Below are 21,626 nucleotides of genomic sequence, written 5' to 3' on the forward strand. Positions count from 1 at the left end.
GGCATAGCACTTTGGTTCAGTGTGAGTACACAACAAACGATCTTTGAGTAAGTGAGTGCATAAAGGAGTGGGCCCCAAGTGACCCAGTTCAGGAGAAGACATCACCATAAGGCCTGTCTGAAGTAGCCACACTCACAGGGCTGTGACATACAGCCTTCTCTCTGTGTTGCAACACATGAGGTACTCAGATGTGTGTGTGCACATATACAACACACACACACACACGCATGTACATACAATTATATATACATATATATGAGACAACAAAGACCTCTTAAAGGATTTCTAGAAATAGCGATAGGGCTGATACTTGGTTTTAGGGACCTTTAGTATCTACAACACATATATAATATATATTGTATATATATATGCTGATATGTATGAATGCACTAATAGTGCACTAATAGTGCAAATGCACTAACTCACTCATTAAGCCCATATCACTGCAATGTTCTGCTATTAACCCCCAAGAAAATAAAGATATCCAAGTCACTTCCCTGACCATGAGGGGGGAACTCATGTATAGAAAGCGTTGAAATACAAAGCGATGCTTTGAAATGGCAACGTGAGCTGTCTGCTAACATGCAGCCAGAGGCTAGCTCTTGGTTTCCCACTGGGATCATCAGGGAGGAGTCTGGGAAGGTGGCAAACCCTTCAGAGAAGAGTCGGTCTGATCGTCTGCGTGGGTGGGTAGTGGTGGGCAGTCAGAGGCATGAACCAGAGCCGAAACAACAGGGCCAGGTGCTCGTGGGTGCTTAGCCAGAGGTGAGGTTCAGGGAATGCAGGGAAAAGACATTAGGGAGGTCGGTGCAGGCTCATCTGAGGGCAGGCTCAGGTCCTTGCAAACAGCACGAGGCCTGGCACATAGTAGGTGCTCGTGTTGTGTGTGGAATACACCAAGGACGAGGAGCTTGGACTTTGTGCAGGGAGCACTGGGGGTTACAGAGGTTTCCCAGCTGTCTGTCCCCATGCCGCAAGCTGCCATCACCTGTTCTGTGGATTCCACTCCTGGCCCCTCCCACCCGCCTCACTATAAATGCCAGTCTGTGCAGGTGGGCACAGTGAGTCCCAGAGGGGAGACCCGGCGACATAGGTCTCCTCAGAGTGGTGTGTGCCTCCGTGAAGGGGCCTCTCTGCCCCACCAGCCCTCTGCCACCTGTGCTTCCTGTCTCTGCCCGGTGGTTGGGGGAGGGGGCCAGAGGGAAGGAAATATTTTTGTATCGCGCTGTAACATTGTGGGGGTGGGAGTAGCACACGATGATTCAGGTAGAGGAGGTGCTTTTACAAAAAGCTCTGCCTCAGCAAATATCCCCACCCAGCCCAGGGAACACTCCTGGATGGGGCGTGGCTGGGAGAGGTCTCTGGAGCTGGTCCCTGACGGGCGCTTGCGTGGACCTGGACTCAGGGAACGCCTCTGTATCTCCCTGTTGCAGACAGCTTCCCAGGAAGTGTCAAAGTGGAATCATCACACAGCACTTTTCACAAACCTCGCCCTTGACAGAGTATTTGCACATGAGTTACTTGTGAAGAACTCACAACAACACCGTGGGAGAGATGTTATCCCATTTTTCAGATGAAGGGACTAAGGCCAGAGAGGTTGCAGGCCCTATAAGTACTAAGAGACGCGGGTCTAGCCTGGAACACTTCCCAACTCCAGCCCAAACCACCCTTCACCAATCCCCATTCATTTTCCACCTCCACTGTTTTGTCCCCAAGCCAAGCTGATTCTCCTCTGCAAATTGGCCATGACCTCCTGCAGTATCCAGGTTACTATGTCAGGCTAGTTCCGTAAGTGGGGAGACAGAAGCCCGGGAAGGAGAAGAGCGCGCCCTCAGCTCGTGCCAAAGGAAGTAGGAAGAAGCAGAAATTTTTGGCAGCCCCTGCCCACTGTGCTACAATAATGAGCAGCACTTTGGGCCAGGGACCCGGCTCACTGTCCTAGGTAAGAAAGCTCCAGGTGGGAGGGAGGGTGCGTTGCCCAGCCTGGACACCTCCCCCACCGACCCTGGCTCTCAAGGAGTGGGTGCTGGCCCCTCCTGGGCCCTAGTCCGGGAAGGCAGGTTTGAGTCTGGGTTCCCAAGGCCGTGCAAACACCGGGCAGCTGTATTTTGGGGCTGGTTCCAAGCTGATCGTGCTGGGTAAGGACCGAGCGCTCCGCGGGGTGGGATGGAGAGGTGGGCAGCTGCCCGGCTCCGTTTGGGGGTCCCGCTCAGAGGCGGGGCTCAGCGCCAGGGCCGGGACTCCTGGGTCCGGGGGTGCGGGGCGCGCAAGGGAGCTGGGCTGGCGGGAGAGGGCAGCGCCGGGTTTTTGTCCTGGGGCTCTGGGCCGTGAGCACAGAAACTCAGTATTTCGGCACAGGTACCCGGCTGACCGTGCTAGGTAAGCGGGAGTGCCCGGGGGCGCCGGGGAACGCGACGGGGCGGGGTAGGGGGGGCGGGCCTGTTTTTGTGCCGCGCCCGGGGGCTGTGAGCCAAAATCCTCTGTACTTCGGCCCCGGAACCCGGCTGTCAGTGCTAGGTGAGCGCGGCGGGGGGCGGCCGGGTGCGCGGCAGGGGGGGCCGGGGCTGTGCAGCCTCCGCCCCGACCTTCGGCCGGCAGCCGGCTGAGCGTCGTGGGTGAGTGGTCGCGGGGTCGGGAGGGAAGGCGGCGGGTCCCGGGGCCGGTCCCGCCTGCGCACCACCTGGGCACCCCCTGGGCACCCGCTGGGCGCCCGCCGGGCTCCCCGCGCCGGCCCGGGCTGCGAGGCGGGGTGGGGGCTGCTGGGTTTGCGTGCGGGGCTGGACCTCTGTGCTCCTACGAGCTCTATTTCGGCCCCGGCACCAGGCTCACCGTCTTAGGTAAGGTTGGGGAGTCTGCTCCCCCCCCCCCCGGCGTCCCCGTCCCAGCCCCTCTGTCCCCGTGGAAGGGGCGGGTGGGCCGGGGCGCGCTGTCCATCGGCGGGGTCAGCCCTGCAAGGGGGGCGGGGACCGGGTCCTCCCGCGCCGCGAACCAGGCGGAGGGCAAAGCGGGCTTTAGGTCTCTTTTCCTGCTCCGGAGGTACTTAGGGCCAGGGTGAGTGGGGGACGAGAGGGTTGATTAGGACTCAGGGCCACGGGATTAGAGGACCAGACAGAGAAGGGAAACCCCGGGCTGGGGGAGGCGCAGGTGTAGCTGCTACGCAGAGCTAGGAGCCGGAGGGGAGTAGGGGGGAGAAGCAGGGCCAGCAAGCGATGGCGGGCACCCGGCCTAGCCGGCTCCTGGGAGGGGTCGATGGAGGGAGGCCGCTGGACAGAGGGGGAAAGGGATGAAAAGCGCGAGAGGAAGAGAGAGGCCAGAAAAATAGTGAAGGAAGGCATCAAACAAGCAGGGTTCCCTGATTTACTGTTCAGCATTTAAAATTAGATTTAACCCCCTGCCTTTCTCTCCTAAGCGAGAGGCCCCTGAGGTGTGCCTACAGCACCAGTCCTGCCTTGGGCTGGACTGGAACCTCAGCCCCAGGGGGTGCATTCACCCCCCCCCCATGTCTCCCTCTGCCCCCACCCCCACCCCAGCCTGAAATCTCAGACCTCACACCAAGTTCAACAGCCCAGGTGGGCAGGAGTTCATTTGTCCCAAACATACATTGAAATGCAGACTTGGTGTTTGTGGGTTGAGAAAACTTCCCAGGGGGATCCCAAGCTCCTAGATCTGGAAAGCACCTGGATGGAACATCCCCTGGTGCTGAGAATGTTGAGGCCACAGAGGGGAAGAAACTCACAAGACTGGTACAGGAACCTGGACTATTCTGATGACAGCAGGCACCATTTGGAGTTAGACTGTCATTAAGCTGGAGCCAGTGGGGCTTGGCTAAACTTTGTCCCAAGGAAAGGCCAGATTCCTGCAATCAGCAGGGGTGAGGAAAAGACCAGGCTTTAGAGCCAGAGAAAACTGGGTCCCAATCCCTGGCTCACTAGTGAGCGGGTGACCTTGGGCAGATGAATCTGTGTGAAGCTGGGTCCCCTCTACAATGTCATCACCAATACCTACCACTTACTATTGCTGTGCAGATGACATAGGACCCTGTATGTCAAGTACTCGGCAATGGCGGATTGTTATCATTCAGCCCTTCTCTTCCCCACCCTTCCCCTAGGTGGTCCCTGGGGGGTGAGGGCAGAGGGTGAGCCCAGTGCCAGAGGAGGGACAGGATTTGACCTGTGGATAATGGAGAGGAGGGCTGGCTATATGTGACGGTGGACTGGGAACAAGAAAGAAACTTCACAAATCTGCCTGAGGCTAGTCCAACCCACAGAGCGGATACAAACAGAGGCTCACTGGTACCAAACTTACACCCACCTAGGCAAGCTCACCCACACCCCGCAGGGACTCACAAACATGGAAGGATAAAGTGACCCGGCCTCACAAGGAGCTGTGTAGACAGCGCCCTAGAGTGCCGTCCAGGTCCTGTTTGTCCTGCCAGTAAACATCACACGTGGCTCAAAGGACATCATTAATTTTGCAGGAAGGACTGAGTGTTTGCCAATGAGGGGGTCAGAGGGGTGCCCCAGGAAAGCTGGTACAATTCCAGAGCCAGGGTCTTTGAGACAAGACTGAAGACGCCAGGCTGAGCAGGGAGGTTGATGGAGCCGGGCAGTATAGCTATTAGTTAGCCTGTTAGTACTTCAGGCTGGGTCAGCCAGGAAAAACCTAGGGACATAGGGGCAGTTAGCAAGTAGACGTTTGCAGGGAGAGGAAGCTGACAGGTTGGGAGGCCAGATCAGCTCAAAAGGAAAATGCCAGGCTCTTGTTAAGAATTTCAAGACGGTGACAGCAGCCGGGAAGCCAAGAGTGGGGCCTTTGTAAACGTGGGGTCCTGAACACGGGTCACACACCCATGAGGCTGGCCCTGGAAGTTAGGTCAGAGCCCTAGAAATGTGAAGCATCCCCTAGAAGAACATTTTCTCCATCTTCCAAGCTAAACTAGATTCTCATAAGAATGAGATTTTGCATTTTAACAGAATTGCCAAGAAACAAACGAAAAAATCAGCAGAAAGCAAAGGAGTGGGATACAATGAATGGAGAGCAGGCCCAGGAGAAGTGAGCCAGGCTGATGAGAAGGTGGCCTGGGCCTTTACCCACGACTCTGCAGAGGAGACGCTCAGGACAAAACTTGTCTCAAAGCAACTGCTAGCAAGAATTTGCTCTGAGGATCTCAGATGCTTATTTAGGGAGCTGACTGGTAGAAAAAAAAGGATAACATTTGGAAGCAAAAGAGCAAAGAAGGTTGAGGAATCCTTGAATTTGACATAAGGAGACATTGCTCTCCGTCTGAGCTTAGGAACCTTGGGGGGTACCCGAAGGCAGACGAATGGCCAGGATGACCTCATGAACCGCAAAAAAAAAAAAAAAAGGCAGAAAATCTCACATTCTCATGAGCACACCATAAAACAAAAGTGTACCCTCACACAGGTGCACGACCCTATGCCATCTGTATATTGTCATCTGAAGAAAATCCCCAGCCCCCAAATGCCCCCCTTATCCCCAGTTCCCCATTACACCTGAGCCTCTTAGATTCAGATGCAATTCACCGGCTCAGGACGGGAGCCTTCTGAATGTTTACATCACGTAAACCCCCCAGCCCCTCTGGAGAGTCAATGTCCTAATCCTCCCTTCACAAGAAGGAAGAATGATGCAGGGAAATTAAGACATCATCCCAAAGTCACAGTGGTGGGCAACGTCAAGTTTTAGGATTTGGATCCTATTATTCTGATTCCAATCCTGTGCTCATCCCCTGAAATAACTACTACATAATATGGTGAAATGTAGACAGGTGAGCTTTTACTGATGGAGAAGAAATCAAATAACATTAAAGAAGGGACATTACTCAAAATGTCTGTAGGGTAACTACAAAGGACAGGAAAGGCAGGAGAACAATGACAGAGGAATGGGACAGTGACCCCCAAACACACAGGACCTACAACTCCATAATTTTGCTTTAGGATGACCCCATTTCCAGCTCTCTCTGTCTCTGTCTCTCTGTCTCTCTCTGTCTCCCTCTCCATCACACACACACACACACACACACACACACACACTGTCCTTCCAAACCCAGACAGCTCTCAGACCAGGCCTGGCCCCAACCCCTCTTCCCTTGCAGAGGATCTGAAAAAGGTGAGCCCTCCCAAGGTCACAGTGTTCGAACCATCAGAAGCAGAGATCTCCCGGACCCTGAAGGCCACGCTCGTGTGCCTGGCCACAGGCTTCTACCCCGACCACGTGGAGCTGAGCTGGTGGGTGAACGGGAAGGAGGTGCGCGACGGGGTCAGCACGGACCCTGAGCCCTACAAGGAACAGTCCGGCGCGAATGTGTCCAGCTACTGTCTGAGCAGCCGGCTGAGGGTCTCCGCCACCTTCTGGCACAACCCTCGGAACCACTTCCGCTGCCAGGTCCAGTTCCACGGGCTCGGGAAGGATGACCAGTGGGACTACCCCGAGGCCAAACCCGTCACCCAGAACGTCAGTGCCGACACCTGGGGCAGAGCAGGTGAGTGGGGGGCCGGGGGGATGGGCAGGGGGTGAGTTGGGGCACAGAAAGGGGGGGTGCAGGCAGGCAGGAGACCAGAAAGACTGGATGCAGAAAACGGGGGGTGGGTGGGGTGGGGCAGAGAGGGAAGACCAAAGCCCACTTTGAGGGTGAGTGGGCCCCTCGGGCTCATTCCCCCCCTCTCCCCCTCCCCCCCCCCCCGCATCCTCAGCCCCGCAAGGCCTTGCCGCTGGGGCCCCTCAGTGTCCCAGCCCGTGGGGCTCAGCTCCGAGCGGGGTGCCCCCACCCCCGTGCCACCACGTTCCACGGGTTTCAGGGATGACGAGGCTGCGCTGGCTCAGCACAGGAGGGACCGTCCAGCCTGAGAGCGGGCTGGTCTGAGCCTGGGAGTCCGTGCCCACCTGCGAGGCGGACTCCGCCTGTCATGTTAGTGACCTTCGTGTCGTTCTTAACTGGAGTACAGTTGACAGGTGACACCGGGTTAGTTTCAGGTGTGCCCGACTTAGCAGCTCTTCCTCTGCCTTAGGAGGTGGGGTCTCTCATCCATTTCCCTCCCCCTTTTCTCTTGCAGACTGTGGCTTCACTTCGGGTGAGTGACCCTCTCCCCCACTTCCTCTCTGCCTCCCTGGCACCAGAGCTGGGGCACCCCTGGACCCTGGGGGCGAGGGGGAGCCAGGGGCACTGGCTCACAGGGAGCTCTGTGCTGTCCTTTCCCGCCCACAGCGTCCTACCAGCAGGGGGTCCTGTCAGCCACCATCCTCTATGAGATCCTGCTGGGGAAGGCCACCCTATATGCCATCCTGGTCGGCATCCTCGCGCTGATGGCCAAGGTACAGAGGCGGGCAGGATGGGGCGGGCAGGCTGGAGGGAGAGGGTAGAACCTGGAATGTGAGGGGACCGCAGAGCCCGACCCGGGCCTGATATTTCCTGCATCTCAAAGAAATTATAAGGTGGCTGCCAGACTGGGGAGAACGTTACAGGATGCGGCACCAGAGGATGGGGAGAGCCAGCGGCTGTACCCCAAGCCGGGCGCAGAGTCAGGTTCTCCTACTGTTCGTGGCCCCTGGGACCCTGACAATGCCCTCTCTTCCTCAGGTCAAGAGAAAGGATTCCTGAGGCCAGCTCCAAAAGCGTATCCTGAGTTCATAATCCTCACCCCGGATTCTCCTTTCCATGCTTCCAGCCTGTGTTTCTAAAAGCGTGATTCTCTCTCCGCCTCTTATCTCCTTCCTGCCGGGTTATCTGTCCCTTCGCCCCACTTCCCTGTGGATTGAGCTCCTCAGCCCTGACACTGAAAGAGACTAAAACAATAAAAAGCATCGTGCCAGGCCTGGCTGTGTCTCAGAAGTGTCTGTGAAGTTCTGCCCTCCAAAGACCTAGCGAAGGCACCAGCCCTCTGGCACATGAAACCACTGACCCTTCTTCCTAAGCGATGCTGCTTCCTCCCGTTCATCCTGAGGGAGGATGGGCTCCCTGATCCACACCAGCCATCCCAGGCTCCCGGTGTGTGGGGTTGGTCTGCAGGGTAAGGGGCTGGGCACAAGAGAGCCCTAACCCCACCTTGGCATGGGGCATAGGGCAGGGCAACCTGTGTGTTGGAATGCTTGGTCATTTCTCAATTCGAGACTCAAGTTTCATTTATTATGCATTTAGGTTTTATCCACGTCTGTTCTTAATGCCTCCTTCAGACCTAGTTCCAGTCTGCCTATCTAGAAGAATCCCGAAGAAGGCACAGAGTTGAAACCCCTGATAAGTGAAGTCCAGAGATCTCACAGAAGTGGGGCATGTGGAGGCAGGCCCTGGGGGGGGGGGGGGGGGGAGGTGGGGTCCGGTAGGGGCTGAGGTGTGACACCTGAGTGACCCTTCGCTCGGTGGGATGGAGAGCAGGCCACTCCAAATGCAGCCTGTCAAGCACATCCGCCTGGGCAGAGACAGTTATCTTCCTGGGGCAAACTCTGGGTTCACAAGCAAATCACAGTCACTGTGGTAGAACATTGCACCAGGGGAAGGGAGGGATGCACCAGGGGAAAGAAGGCACAGACTGGTGAGAGAGACCAGAGATAAGCTGGCTTAGGCAGAAAGTCAGGGGTGAGAAGGAAGTCTGAAAGCTGAGAAAGATTGAGGAAGGTGGCATCCCTTTTTGGTAGCCTGCTTGGTTCCAGACTTGGGGCTGGACGAGGCACAAAGGTGCCCCAGTTCATCCCCACGGTGACCCTAGAAACAGGTGTCATTCTCCCTACTCCACTGGTAAGGAAGCCACCGTTCGCAGATCAAATGGCTGGTAAGCCGGGAAACTGCGGCACATTCTTTTGAAGATGGAAATTCAGGAAGCTTTTCCAAGTAGTGGCCAGAGGGGTGTGACTGTTCCCGGGTGACGTTGGAGTAGCTGCCCCCAACCTCCAGCCCAGGACCCACAGTAACAGAGTAAAGGGACCTTGATCCCTGGGTTTATTTGTTCCTTAGCATTGCAGTAACAAAGAACCACAAACTTGATGGTTTTAACAGTAGAAATTTATTCTCTCGCTGTTCTGGAGGCCAGAAGGCCAAAACCAACGCGTGGGCAGTGCCGCATCCCTTTTTAGAAGCTCCAGGGGGAGAATCTTCTCTTCTTCTTCCCACCTCTGGCATTCTTGGTGGCCCTTGGCTGTGACAGCATCCTTCCAACTTTAGGCCTGTCTGCACATCACCTTCTTCCCATGTTCTTGGGCCTGGATTTTCCCCTTATTTTTTCCTATTACAGCATGAGTCGTTGGATTTAGGACACACCCTGAATTCAGAAGGATTTTATCCCGAGATGAAAAGTTTACATCTGCAAAGACCTTGTTTACAAATTGGGTCACATTCTGGGGTTCTGGGTGGCCATGAATTCTGGGGGGATGCTATTCATCCCACTGCACTGAGTGTCTAGGAACCGGGGAGGGGGGTGGTTAAGGGTTCTCTAGACCCAGCTCACACAGGCCGGGAAAGGACATGGCCCAGGGCGGGGGTGACCCTGGGAATGCCTCACACGCCTGCAATTTCCCATCAGTTGTAATTATTTCTAGATTTCTCAAACAGCAGCAGTTTTTTAGTTGTTGTTCATTTGTTTTTATAATGACTAAGAAGTCCCCAAATGGGGGGGTTTAGGTCCTAGACCAGTACCTACAAGAGCAGCACCTCCCATGCTTTAGACAGGCATGGCTCTTCCTCACAAAGGTGGGCCAGGGACAGTAGGCACAGAAGGGACAAGAACGTGCCTCAGAGAGAGGAGGGTGTTGTGTGGGCCAGAGGGGGTGGCCGGGGACAGGGCATCGAGGACAGGCATTTGTGAGTGCAGAGAAGTGAGGGGGACTGAGCAAGAGCAGGACAGAGATGGAGGGGAGGTGGGAAGAGGAGACCCCCCCCATAGGAAATGGGGCCTGCAGGCTTGGTGATCCTCATAAGGGGCCTGCTGAGCAGGGGCACTGGCAGCTGGGAGGATGTGGGCGGAGGTGAGGACCCAAGGAATGTCCTCTGGAGATGAATGAGCCTCTACCTGCCCGCTCCAGGAGACGTAATAGAGATGGAGAAAGTTACAAATGTCATCTAGTCCCCACCCCACAGCCCGCTTGACCCAAGGAGAGCCTCCTTCCCCAAATCTTTACAGCTGCTTCCTTGTCTCCCTCAGACAACACCCCCAGCTCCCCAGTATTCAACTCCCAGCACTAGGAAGTTAACTTCTTCTGCCTCTGTCCCTCTCTCTGGTTTCTAAGTAGGTCTTTCGGAACCAATACTGCGCATCCCATCCATCCTTCCCCAGGTGAAACTGAGCAAAGACAGGTTAGATGTAAGGCAATCCTAACATTTATTGCATGAACGGGGACACTACTGAGAGCGAGAGACGGGATTCTGGGACAAAGGAGGTGAATAAGGATTGTCCCAGCAAAGTAGGATATGTGGCCTTTCCAATTAAAGGGGCTCCCAAGTGGGGTGCCTGGTGGCTCAGTCGGTTAAGCATCCGACTTCGGCTCAGGTCATGATCTCGTGGTCTGTGAGTTTGAGCCCTGCGTCGGGCTCTGTGCTGACAGCTCGGAGCCTGGAGCCTGCTTCAGATTGTGTCTCCCTCTCTCTCTGTCCCTCCCCAGTTTGTGTTCTCTCTTTCACAAAAATAAATCATTTTTTTAATTTTTTAAAAAATAAAAATAAAGGGGCCCCCAAAGAGTTTCTGGGTTCAGAGTTATCCCTGTAATGGGACACCACTGAAGCAACTCATCATTGGCCCAGGCCTGTCTGCCTGTTCCAACTCAAGGTTCACTTAAACTTCATCCCATTGAAGAAACCTGTGGGCAGAAGGTAATCTAGGGACAAACTCCACAAGTGAGACCAGTACAGGGGCAAAACATGCTTACTGAATGAAGAAACTTAGAAGCAAAACATCTCTAGGAGGATGTCTAGGGCCCCCAAGTTCTCACCATCGCTGGGACACAGCCGGACTCGTCATGGGCAGCTCCCCAGGAGAAGAACCTCAACCCTGTGACCTTTAGAGATTTACTTAGAAATTAAGAGGGAAAAGGGAGCATCCAACTGGTCATGTAATCAGAAGAACATCCTGGTGGGGGATGAGATTCCTATGGAGAAGTGCTGCTCAAGCCACCGTCACTTGCCCAGAAGAATTTTTCTATCAGCACAAGTATCCGGCAAAGACCCACACACCTTCCTACTGCATGGCTCATGGCCAAGCTACACAGGCTGGGCAACGGGGATGGGGGAAGAAGGTGCTGGGACCATCCAAGAGACAAAGATGTTTTTTCTCTCTTAAGTAAATAACTAGGGAGGAGGGAGGGGGGAGAAGAAAGAGAATAGGATTGTAGAACAAGGTGGGGGGAAGATCCTGATAGATACTAATATATCCATTTCCTGCCATAAGACGTTTCCTTATTTTTCTTCTTCCATAGGGACCCAGGGAAGGGCAGCCTGACTGATCTCAGCCCCTAACAGTCAGTGTGACACACAGCCCTAAATGTCCTATGTAGGAGGAGCATTCGTGAGATCATGGATGTGAGAACGGAGGACTGGTACTTGAGCCCTCTCTTGAAACTATACGTGTACCACAAAAACACGCTCCTGCCTACACATATTTTCATTTAGGGGTGCTAGCAGATGCTGGTGGAGATCACAAATGGCTACAACACCCATATCAATTCTCAGCATGACGCCTGACATATGGATGGATTGCTCTTCTGCTCACCCACTGACCTCTTCTCAAACTGTCATCACCCGGTTCACTTTTGCCCCGTCCATGGAAATTACTCTATGCCCGTATAAGACACAGAGCCTGGAAGGCCATCAAGCCTGGGCAACAATTTTAATTATGGTTCATTCCCATTGCTTGTGGCAGACTCCCATAGTTACCAGAAGGGTGACTGCTTGGCCTCGATAACCCCATAATCTGAGATGTTAACCAAACAAAATGTTTCCTGCCTCAGTCCACAGTTGGATATCCTCCCCTCCCATCTTGGAGACTTTCTTCTCTCGAGCTGTGTTTATGGAGCTGAGGTCCCCGGGTTCCTTAACATAATATACCTGTCTGTTTCTCTTTAGGGTTTACTGTGACAGCACCGAACCATGTCCTGAATCATGTCCTTCCAACAGAGGACATAGTCTCTGCTCACCACATGCCCACAGTCCCAATTACATTGGGACTCTCCTCCATTTCCACCCACTATCTTTACTTTTTTGTACTTCACTCCTAATAGGGTTCCCTCCTTGGGAAACATGGGGTCCCAGAGATCAGTGAGTGGATCTGTATGTCAACAAGAAGGACCTGAAAATGAGCCCACGGCTGTGACTATCTCCCCAGGATAGTGTCATCAGCCAGCTCTAACTTATCTCAGCTGTCCTCCGTGAGCATGAAGTGTGGTCTTCACAGGAGACTGAACCCCAGGGCTTCCTGTGGACCCAGTGCCCTACTGCTTCCCGATCAAACTCATTGACATAAAGAAGCGGTTTTTAAGATAGTGGCTTGAGGGTGGTCCTGGGCATGACCACTCCTGCCCAAGTCCTGGGCCACTCCAGCGATTCCAGCTCGGTCCTCTGGAACCCTCACTCCCACGGTAAGACTTCTTCTTGACTGGGGCTGGGAATCATATACACTCTGTGTGGTAAGGGAGCATGCATTGCAGTCTTGCACCCCACCCCCCCCCCCAGTTATGTTTGACCTGTCCTGGGAACAGAGAACCCCCTATCTGAGCAGGCCATTTCATCACCGGATGGCTCTCATGAAGAATTCTATCCTGTTCGCGGATCCATCCATCCCATTGTAGTGCCCCTCGTTGGCCATCATGGTGCTCCCATGAGAACACTTCCTCTGACAGCTAGCAAGCCCACCCCAGCTGAGTCCACACGTCTGTGAGAGACAGAATGAACAGAACCCTTAAAAGCTTGAGCGTGCAGCGGAGGGAAAGCATACAGCAGAGAGAGAACAGGATGACAACAAAGAATATAGACTTTTAAGCCAAAGACACCGAGGTTCCAGCCTCAGCTCTGCTCTTATCAGCTATACGATCACGTTGGACACTCAGCTTCCCTTCCTATAAAATGGGCTGAATCACAACCCTGACTTCATAAGGTGGCTTCATCTTATTAACGCACACGCTATGCAATGCACAGGATGTTTTCCTCAGGTGGCCCAGTTTGGAGCACTTCCGACTCTCCCCAGCCCAGCCACCCTCTTCTGAAAACATTTATGTTTGTTTTTACCCTCCCACTTTTCTAAAAGCGTGGTGCTCGGCCCGGAAGGCAGCACCAGGTGGGCTCTGACCTACATAGGGGAGAGAGAGAGCTCTGCCTCCTCAGTTTCGATGCCGTCCACACTGGGTCCGTTAGAGCAATGTTCAACATCCTGTACCCGCTCGCAGAGCTCACTTTTGACTCAGACCCTGGGTCTTTCTCACAGGTCTTGCAAAGGAGCCATATGCTGCTTTCCTGTGTGCAGACCTTTGCTCTTCTCTTTCTGGGGCAGGGAGGCAGGCGGAGGAGGGGAAACAGGAAGACTTGTTTCATTTTATCGCAGTTCGTCAGCTCATCTCTCCAACCGGTCTAGTTTCTGAGGAGTCTAAAGCTGTGGTCATCGTATTCACCCCTCCCTCCAACTGCCACTCAGGTCTGACCGTTGCGCCTTTCTCGTCCTTACACAAGTGGCTCATGACGTTCATAGCGAGATCACAGCTCAGTATGGAGCCCACGTTCCTCTGAGCTTCGTCTGAGATCCAGGAGCTGCTCTGACGCAGAGCATTCGCTTCTGGTCCCCCTCCGTCCGCAGCCGCGTGGCCCTGGACAGCTCATGTCGCTTCCTGTGCCTCCATCTCCTCGGCTGTGAAGTAACGAGATGGGGTAGAGTGATGTCTAAATAATCTTCAAACTCTGCTCTTCTGATTCGGTGATCCGAGGTCTTCAGGCCCCGAATCACCATGAGGGAGATAACTCAGGGGATCTAAGTTCTCCCCAGACCCAAATCACTCACTGAGCCACCGAGCCTCAGAGGCTGCCTCTGGTGTGAGGGGGATGGGCTGACCCGGGAACCCCGTGCTAACAACCGGCACCTGGAGCCTGACACCTGTTCCCTGGCCCTTCTCCAGGAAAGAGGCCAGGCCCCGAAGGAGGAGAAGAAACTAGTGTTGAAAGGACAGTGGCCTGGAATCAAAGGCAGGAAGTAAAGAGATGCAGGTTGGGGTCTTTGAGGAGACAACTGGGGCAGGTTTGGGGGTGTCTGAGCCCAGTGCGGGCTGCTGAGCTGTTTATCTCTGAGCAACATCAGCCCAAGTAACAACAGACACCCACCTGCCCCTGGAGCATCTCAGGGACTCACAACAGGATGTGGTTTGACATTTACCAGGTCCTGCATCTGGGGGCCTGTGAAAGTCCTTCCCCCCACCACCCGCCCTCTGAGGACCACGAGAACCACACTCACCACATCCCCATCCCGCCCCCACCCCTTCCCTGCCACTCTTTCTACCTGGGCCTCAGACGAGCACCCTGGCGGTGGAAAATACAGCTACAGAGAGGAGAGGAAAACCCCTCTGGAGGGGGAATCTAGGCACCTGAGCGTCCCATGCAGCCCTCCCCGCCCCCAACCCGGCATCTACACCTGCTGGAGGCGGACCCCCCCCCTCCGACCCCCCGCCCCAGCAGAGGCCGCAGGGGGCACCTTGGAGATAGTGAGGAATGAAAACAGCTTGCAAAACTGCTCTGACCCAACTGGGGTCCCTTCTGGCCCCACATCCCTCAGGCAACTCCCTCCTCCCACCTGTCCCCTAAATGGGCCCCCCACCCCCGCTTGTGCCCCCCCCAACTTCCTTCCAGTCATCTAATGAGAGGGGCTAATGAGTCACAGGAAAAAAAGCCCTAGATAATCAACAGACTGAAAATGGACGGTCCCTGGGTATCTGGGCAGGTGTCTGTGTGCCTGACTCCCTGGGTTTCTCGAAGCATCGTCCCCTACTGCTAAGGTCTGCGAGGTCTGCGTGACAGATATTTTCTACCCCATCTGGGAAAGAGGAGGAGGGAGACCTGAGTGCAGAGACAACAGAAAACCAGAGAGAGACAATACCCTGAAGGAGGGACTAGGAAATGACAGGCTCTACAACAGGCCAAGCCGGCTTTGCAGCAGCTCACAGGGCTGGGACACGCTCAACCCAAAGCATATAATCCTGGACAAAAAGACGAAGCAGCCCAATTTCAGTGTCACCAGCTCCCCAAACCTGGGCCTTCCCCATCTTCCTTGACTAGAGAGAGGCCCCGGCTTTCTCCCTATCGGTCCCAGGAGTGCGTGGGGGTTTGCTGGCCACCAGCGTGTAGCTTGGGGTCTTCCACACGTCGGTGGCCTAGGAATGACAAGCGTGGGAATGGTTTTCCTGACACACCTCCAGAGTCCGCCAAGAACGGGGTCCTGGCACCTCTCCTAGAGAGGAGGCAGCTTCCTCTGCCCCAGGCGTAAGTGAGACTGGTGACTTCGTGGCAGGAGATGGTGTCTGGGCTGCTTTCCTCTGTCCCCTGAAATTAAGGCGACTGTAGATCTCTGAGCCCTTAGACATGGGGAAACCGTTAGGGACGAGGACTCATAGTCATGACTAGGGCAGGAACATGGAGGATAGGAATTTGTCTTGATGAATTTGGATGGTTTTCGAGTCTCTCCTCGACTAGCCTCCCCTGACCTACTAATGTCCTCTCGTCTCTCTGTCGCTCGGTGCAATGATCAGAGCTGTTCACTCACGGCTTTCCTGGAACTCACGATATCCACTGGGACCTCCACATTTCTACTGAAACAGACTCTGGCTGAGAATGACATTCTGTTTATCTAAATACTAGACTCCTAAAAACCTAACACTCGCTAAAATTCTATCCCCCTCATGAGGTTTTCCAGAACTTCTGAATATCTTATAGGAATGAAAAATCTGTCTTAACCCTCCTACCAACTCCACCTGATGAGTGGTGATTACCTGGAACCCTTTCAGTTAGGAAGGATTCTGAAGCTGCATAAAACCCCACCAGAAAGCACCCCTATCAGAATGGGTACCACACAGGATGAAAATTTCGCGGGCTTGCCATCTGAGTGTGCTCAGCATTTTAAAATATTTAATACATAGCTTAAAATTTAATGTTTTTTTTTTTTTAAATAAGTCTTTCTTTTGGGTGAGTTGGAATCAAAATATCTTGTAAGCTAAAAGAGGAAAATAATATCCGTTGAAAATCAGACCCTGTAATAGGGCTTTATAACATGACATCACCTCATTTAATATACTTAATCCAATCAGTTTGACAGTTGAGGAAAGAGAAATGATATAATTCGCCCAAGGTTAAGACAACTAGTAAATTTAGCCTCAAAAACTAAATGCCTTAAAAATATACAGACAGTGAAAAGATCAGGGAAAGAGGGGAGAAGTCAACAGGTGAAGTGCAGGAGATCTGGGACAGTAAGACTGTTTACAGGACGCTGCCATGGGGAATACAGGACACAGCATATTTGTCAAAAACCATAGACAGGTAAGACATAAAATGTAACAGGGGCGCCTGGGTGGCTCAGTCAGTTGAGTGTCCAACTTCGGCTCAGGTCGTGATTTCATGGTTGATGGGTTCAAGCCCTGCATCGGGCTCTATGCCGACAGCTCAGAGCCTGGAGCCTGCTTCGGATTCTGTGTCTCCCTCTCTCTGCCCCTGCCCCACTCTCACTCTGTTTCTCTCTCGCGCTCTCTCAAAAATAAATAAATTTTTTTAAAAACGTAACAAATATACCACACCAATGTCAGATGTTAATAACAGGAAACAGGGGGATCAGAGGAACAAATGTGAGAACTTTCTCTGTTATCTGCTCAGTTTTTATGTGAAACTAAGCCTGTTCTAAAGTCTATTAACTCCAAGTTATCAGACAGCACTGTTTCGGGGAGAGATCCAATTCCACCAACGCTCAATAATCAGTTAACAAATAAACATTGGCTTGAAACATCGTTTACTCTTCATTGTGAACCAAACTTGTGCCGTAAAAGCATCTTTCCTTTTGTGGTCATGGCATTACTGATTGCTTTCGTCAATTAATATTCTCACACATGGGGAAAAAAGCAAACCAAGAGCCTTGATTAAAACCATGCTGTGACTAGGCCCAGCACCGTCTTGAGTGCACTCCATTTTTTTCTTTTTTGATCCCTGTGATGGCTCAGAGTGCCCAGCACATAATAGCTGCTTAATACGTAAGTAGATACTGAAGGGGCGATAGGAGCCCCGGGGCATTATTAAATACCATCTCCAACACTACGCGTCTCTGTCTCAGACTTCCCTCTGCAGATCGAATGATGCTGAAAATAAAAACAAATGTCTGAATTGTCCCAGATGAAGTGATCCCAGGGACAGAGTATTTTAAGATTCTTGTGCCCCCTCGTGGAGCACAAGGGACATTAGAAAAGAAAACCTTGTTAAGAATAAGGAGGACGAGGGACGAATGAGGGACTCAGGGATGAGGAAGGAAGTTTGGTTGCCAGGGAAACCGTGGCATCTCTTCCCAGCCACCCCCAGAAGCCTTTTCCTCTCCTTCATGCTCATCCAAATAATTTCTCTTTTTAGGGTTTTAGCATCATACACGCGTGCCCTCATCCTTTTCCTGTCTCTTGTATCTCTTTGGTCACCATCTGCTTCTCTGCTCCCTCTTTCGCTTCAAGGGATGAGCCACAGTGGAACACGAATTAAAAAGCCTAAAATCCAAATCAATAGTCAAAATCCCTCAGTGTGGTTTCTGCCACTAACAAATGCGCACTTCTAGCCGACACGAGAACAGTCGGCTGAACGCCTCGGCTCCTCCCCGCCGCAGAGCCTCACCCAAGCTCCCCCAAGATGTCTATTTACCACAGAAAGATCAACAAAAGGAGACTCTCCAGGTGACTGAAATTAACCAAGTAAGTCACCTGAGTCGGCATCTTCGTAATTGTCCACCTGTCCGCCACCACACCACATCCTGCTGCAGGTGTTTCCCGACTCTCTCACTCCCCAGTGTGGACAGACGGGACTTTGAGACAACAGGGTGTGAGGCAGGGTCCAGCTCACTTTGAGGGCTGGAGGGTAACAGCCTAGGCTTAGGCATCCGTACACTGGGGACTTGACCGTGTGTGTGCGATTCGCGGGACCCGCACGTGAATACGTTTCTCTTCTCCCTGAGAACTTAGTGAAGTTCTTTAGGAGAATCTGGCTGGATTCTGTTGTTCTCACATTGGCTGACAACCAGAAACCCAAATATCCTCCGCCCAACCCCAGAGGGAGGGCTCCCGGAGAGGGTGGGGTATTTGCACAGATGTCTACCTTGCCCGGCTCGGTGTGAGACTCCAGGCGCAGAGGTAGAAGCCAGAGTCACTGAGGAGGAGCTTCTGAGAACTCAAGATGAACTGGCCGTCCTGGGGCCTGGAGGCTGTGAAGTTCCGTGGTGCCTCAGGGTCTACCTGGTGAATATTTAGGGAGTAGAAGAGCAGCTGGGGGGGCCCTCCCTCGGCCTGCCGGTACCAATACAGATAAGGGTTTGATTCCCCCTTCACTATGCACTCCAGGGAGAGCGGGCTGCCCACAAGCCGCACGCTGACAGGTGGCCATTGGTGGATGGTCTGAGCGCTGACACCTGAGGGAAATGTGAAAGGCCACTTAGAGTGGAGGATCCCAGCCAAGCTTGCCTTCCTGCCTGACATAGGGGAGGCTCAGGCCCTCCCATGGCTCGGGCACGTGGGATCCATCAAAAAGAGTAGACTGCACCCTCTCTCTGGCCAAGGGCGCAGAGGGACACCGGACAAGGGGAGACCACGAGAGCAAACTCCTTCCCAGAGGATAGAGAAAACTAAGATTCAGCACGCCAGCCCCTGGGATTCAAGTCCCATATTTATTCCAGAAAATGGAAGGAATGTACCAAAGAGGTCAATCTGACAGCTGAGGCTCTGGATGCATGGGGTTGGCGTGAGGGCTTGAGGGGAGGCTTGCCAGAGAGAGTGGTACCCACCTAAGAAAGTGCCCAGGAGAAGGGCAAGGAGGCAGCAGGACATAGTTCAAGCCAGCCTCGGCTCATCTGGTACGGGTGGGCTCATCTGGGCCAGAGCTGTGGCTGTGGGGCCCCTCCCTCTCGCAGACCTGTTGCCACAGAACAGAGCCCTCATTTCCCCTCAAGCTGGGGCGGAAATGAGGCTGGTCTTTTCTTAAGTGTGTGATGAATCACCCCATCCTCCCTGGGAACCAGCTTTACCCTGCACTGGTTATCTTTATTGAAATCCTGCAAGTCCTAGTATGTAAATATATTTAATGACTCATTATTTCCCTGTAAACAACAGATGACTCTCTGGCTCCCCCTAGAGACCATCGAGAAGCTTCGAAACCGTCAGAGAAAGTGTGACCCTGGCAGGATGATGAAAAGAGATCTCAGTCTCTGAAGCTGGAAACCGGCTTTAGGACATGTCACCTGGGTGGCTGGAAAGGAGACCAAAGCGGATCACAGCTCAAGAGATTTAGGTCTTCAGGGTATTCAAAGCAAAAAAAGGCTCAGTTCTGAGGGAAGGAAGCTGTTCTGACAGCCAACCGAGGGATCTGCAACCTCCTCGTCCCTGGCAGACAGAATCTGAGACCTGGACAGGCAGAGTCAACTACTGAACCCATCAAAGTTAGAACCTGGGTTCTGTGTGCCTCTAAGGACCTCACTAGATCTAATTTATGCTCCAAAATGCAACACGAGTAGTGAAAACGTCATGGGGACTTAGGATCAAACAGATTGGGGTTCAAATCACAGCCCTACCTCTTTCTGGTTTAGGAACTCTTAGAAAGTCCTGATCTTCAATTCTGTCATCTATAAAAGTAAAAGGAGTATAATACTTACAAACTGGTTGACAGATGCATGTTGCCGGGTACAGGCAACTCTTACAAGGGTTGGCTGTTTTTTGAAGTCCAGGGAAAGCCTGTGCCTGCAGTAGACGAGAAGATTTACAGTGGGGTGGGATGGGGGTGGGGGGCTGAGGGAATGACAGAGACGCAAGAAGCAATGCCAGACCATCAGTTCATAATAGCTAAGGCTGAGAATCTGCTAGGCAGCTGGTAGAACCTCATTCTGCTGAAATGAGTCGTAAGACCCCAAGATGGCGGGAAGACGGCCGACGAGTGCCTCAGAACCTCCTCTGCCCTCTTCCTTTGCCGTGCTCTGTCCCCTGAACGATTCGTTTTCAAAACAATGATCACTTTGGGTTGCATGTGATGGAGTGGTTTAAGGTGAGCACCTAGGAAAGGAGGCAGTAGAAGTGACCCAACAGGGAGAGTGAGCCTGCAGCACATTGGGCATTTGTGATGCGTCCCATTTCATCAGGGTCGAGTAACACAATTCAAAGTTCACGCTGGGGTTCTGGCTTCTAACAGAGTTTCAGCTGCCACACTGTATTTGTGGGACTGTATTCTGGGTTTTTTTAAAAAATCCTTTTCAGTTGAATGAATCCTTTTATAGTATTTATTTAAATAATGGTAAAGCAAGTGGTAAGCATAGCATGCATCCTGTGAACATTTAGAACACATGAAAAATTGCTGTAGCCAATTAGTTGTTCAATCTCCATTTTTATGTCTGTTGACAGGACTCAGTATGACACGTATGCAAGTCAGGACTGCAGGGAGTAAGCCCAAGATGGACACGTGCCCCCAGGCATACCCACAGCCTCTTTTCTCCTTTTCTTTCCCTTCCTGTCCTCCTTCCTGTCTGCTCCCAGCATTTGTACTGCTTGAGTGAAGGGAGGGAGACAGAGAGGGGCCGCAGATACAGGGAGAAGGGAACTGTTCTCCCTCTTGATGAGGCTGCATCATCTTTTCATTTGGCTGGCAGGCTTTCACACCAGCTAAGGCCGTGTGGGCCCCGCACGCCCGTGAGAGCGGACGTAACTCATCGCCCGCATTGGCTCAGTGTCAGCACCACGCACGAGAGCAATGCCGCCTTCCTCCCTAGAGACGGCACCACAGACTGGAGGGCGAAGAGACGTGTCCTCCAGATCAGGGCAGCCAGCTGGCTCGTGCGTGACTCCCTGATCACTGTCACAACTCAGTAGCTTGGAGCTCCTTCCATATGGTTCATGCCTTAGAAAAATATCCCTCACTCTCCATCCCCATCTGCAATATTCCTTGTTCATCCAATTCATTCATATATTGAAATGTGCATGAGAATACAAGTCCTCTGCTCTGTTTCCGCCCATCTCCGAGCGGGAGGAACCAGCCATATCTCCGGCCCAGACGAGGAGGTGTCAACCAGACAAGCTGAACTGAAGGCTGGCTTGAACTACACTGTCTCCTTGCCCTTCTGGGCACTTTCTTAGGTGGGCGCCCGCCTCTCTGGCAAGCCTCGCCTCAAATCCTCTTGCTACCATATTGGGTTTCTTTCTCCATGCTAGATTCTTAATGAATCACTACTGACAGGATATAGCTTTATGCGTGAGGAGAATGACAATAAATAGAACTCTTCTCTTTTTCATTTTAAAACTGAAATCTCTCCCTAAATGATGGATTTGAAAGATTCTTACAGGATCTATTTGTTCCTCTATAAAGGAGTGAAAAATTACTTGGGCTAATGGAAAGGGAGGCGAGTCAACAAAGGAGATGTTCCTGAACGTCTCTGATCTCTCTCTCTCTG

The 21,626-nt window shown here is 52.9% G+C and overlaps 2 gene segments (V, D, J or C); one reads left to right on the plus strand and one right to left on the minus strand.

Annotated features, from left to right (window-relative positions):
* LOC125160503 (T cell receptor beta constant 2-like) overlaps positions 1-7,829 on the plus strand; it is a 181,990-nt gene extending 174,161 nt beyond the window's left edge. Inside the window, 5 exon segments of the C gene segment in view lie at positions 2,082-2,138; positions 6,113-6,499; positions 7,071-7,088; positions 7,223-7,329; positions 7,595-7,829. Coding sequence covers positions 2,082-2,138; positions 6,113-6,499; positions 7,071-7,088; positions 7,223-7,329; positions 7,595-7,615 — 590 coding nt within the window.
* Positions 7,830-18,075: 10,246 nt separating this feature from the next.
* Positions 18,076-19,176, minus strand: LOC125160512 (T cell receptor beta variable 30-like). The segment is given in 2 exon segments: positions 18,076-18,608; positions 18,981-19,176. Coding segments are annotated over 2 exon segments (357 nt in total).
* Between the last annotated feature and the right edge of the window lie 2,450 nt (positions 19,177-21,626).

The sequence above is a fragment of the Prionailurus viverrinus genome, chromosome A2 (assembly GCF_022837055.1).
Source record: "Prionailurus viverrinus isolate Anna chromosome A2, UM_Priviv_1.0, whole genome shotgun sequence".
NCBI classification, from domain to species: Eukaryota; Metazoa; Chordata; class Mammalia; order Carnivora; family Felidae; genus Prionailurus; species Prionailurus viverrinus.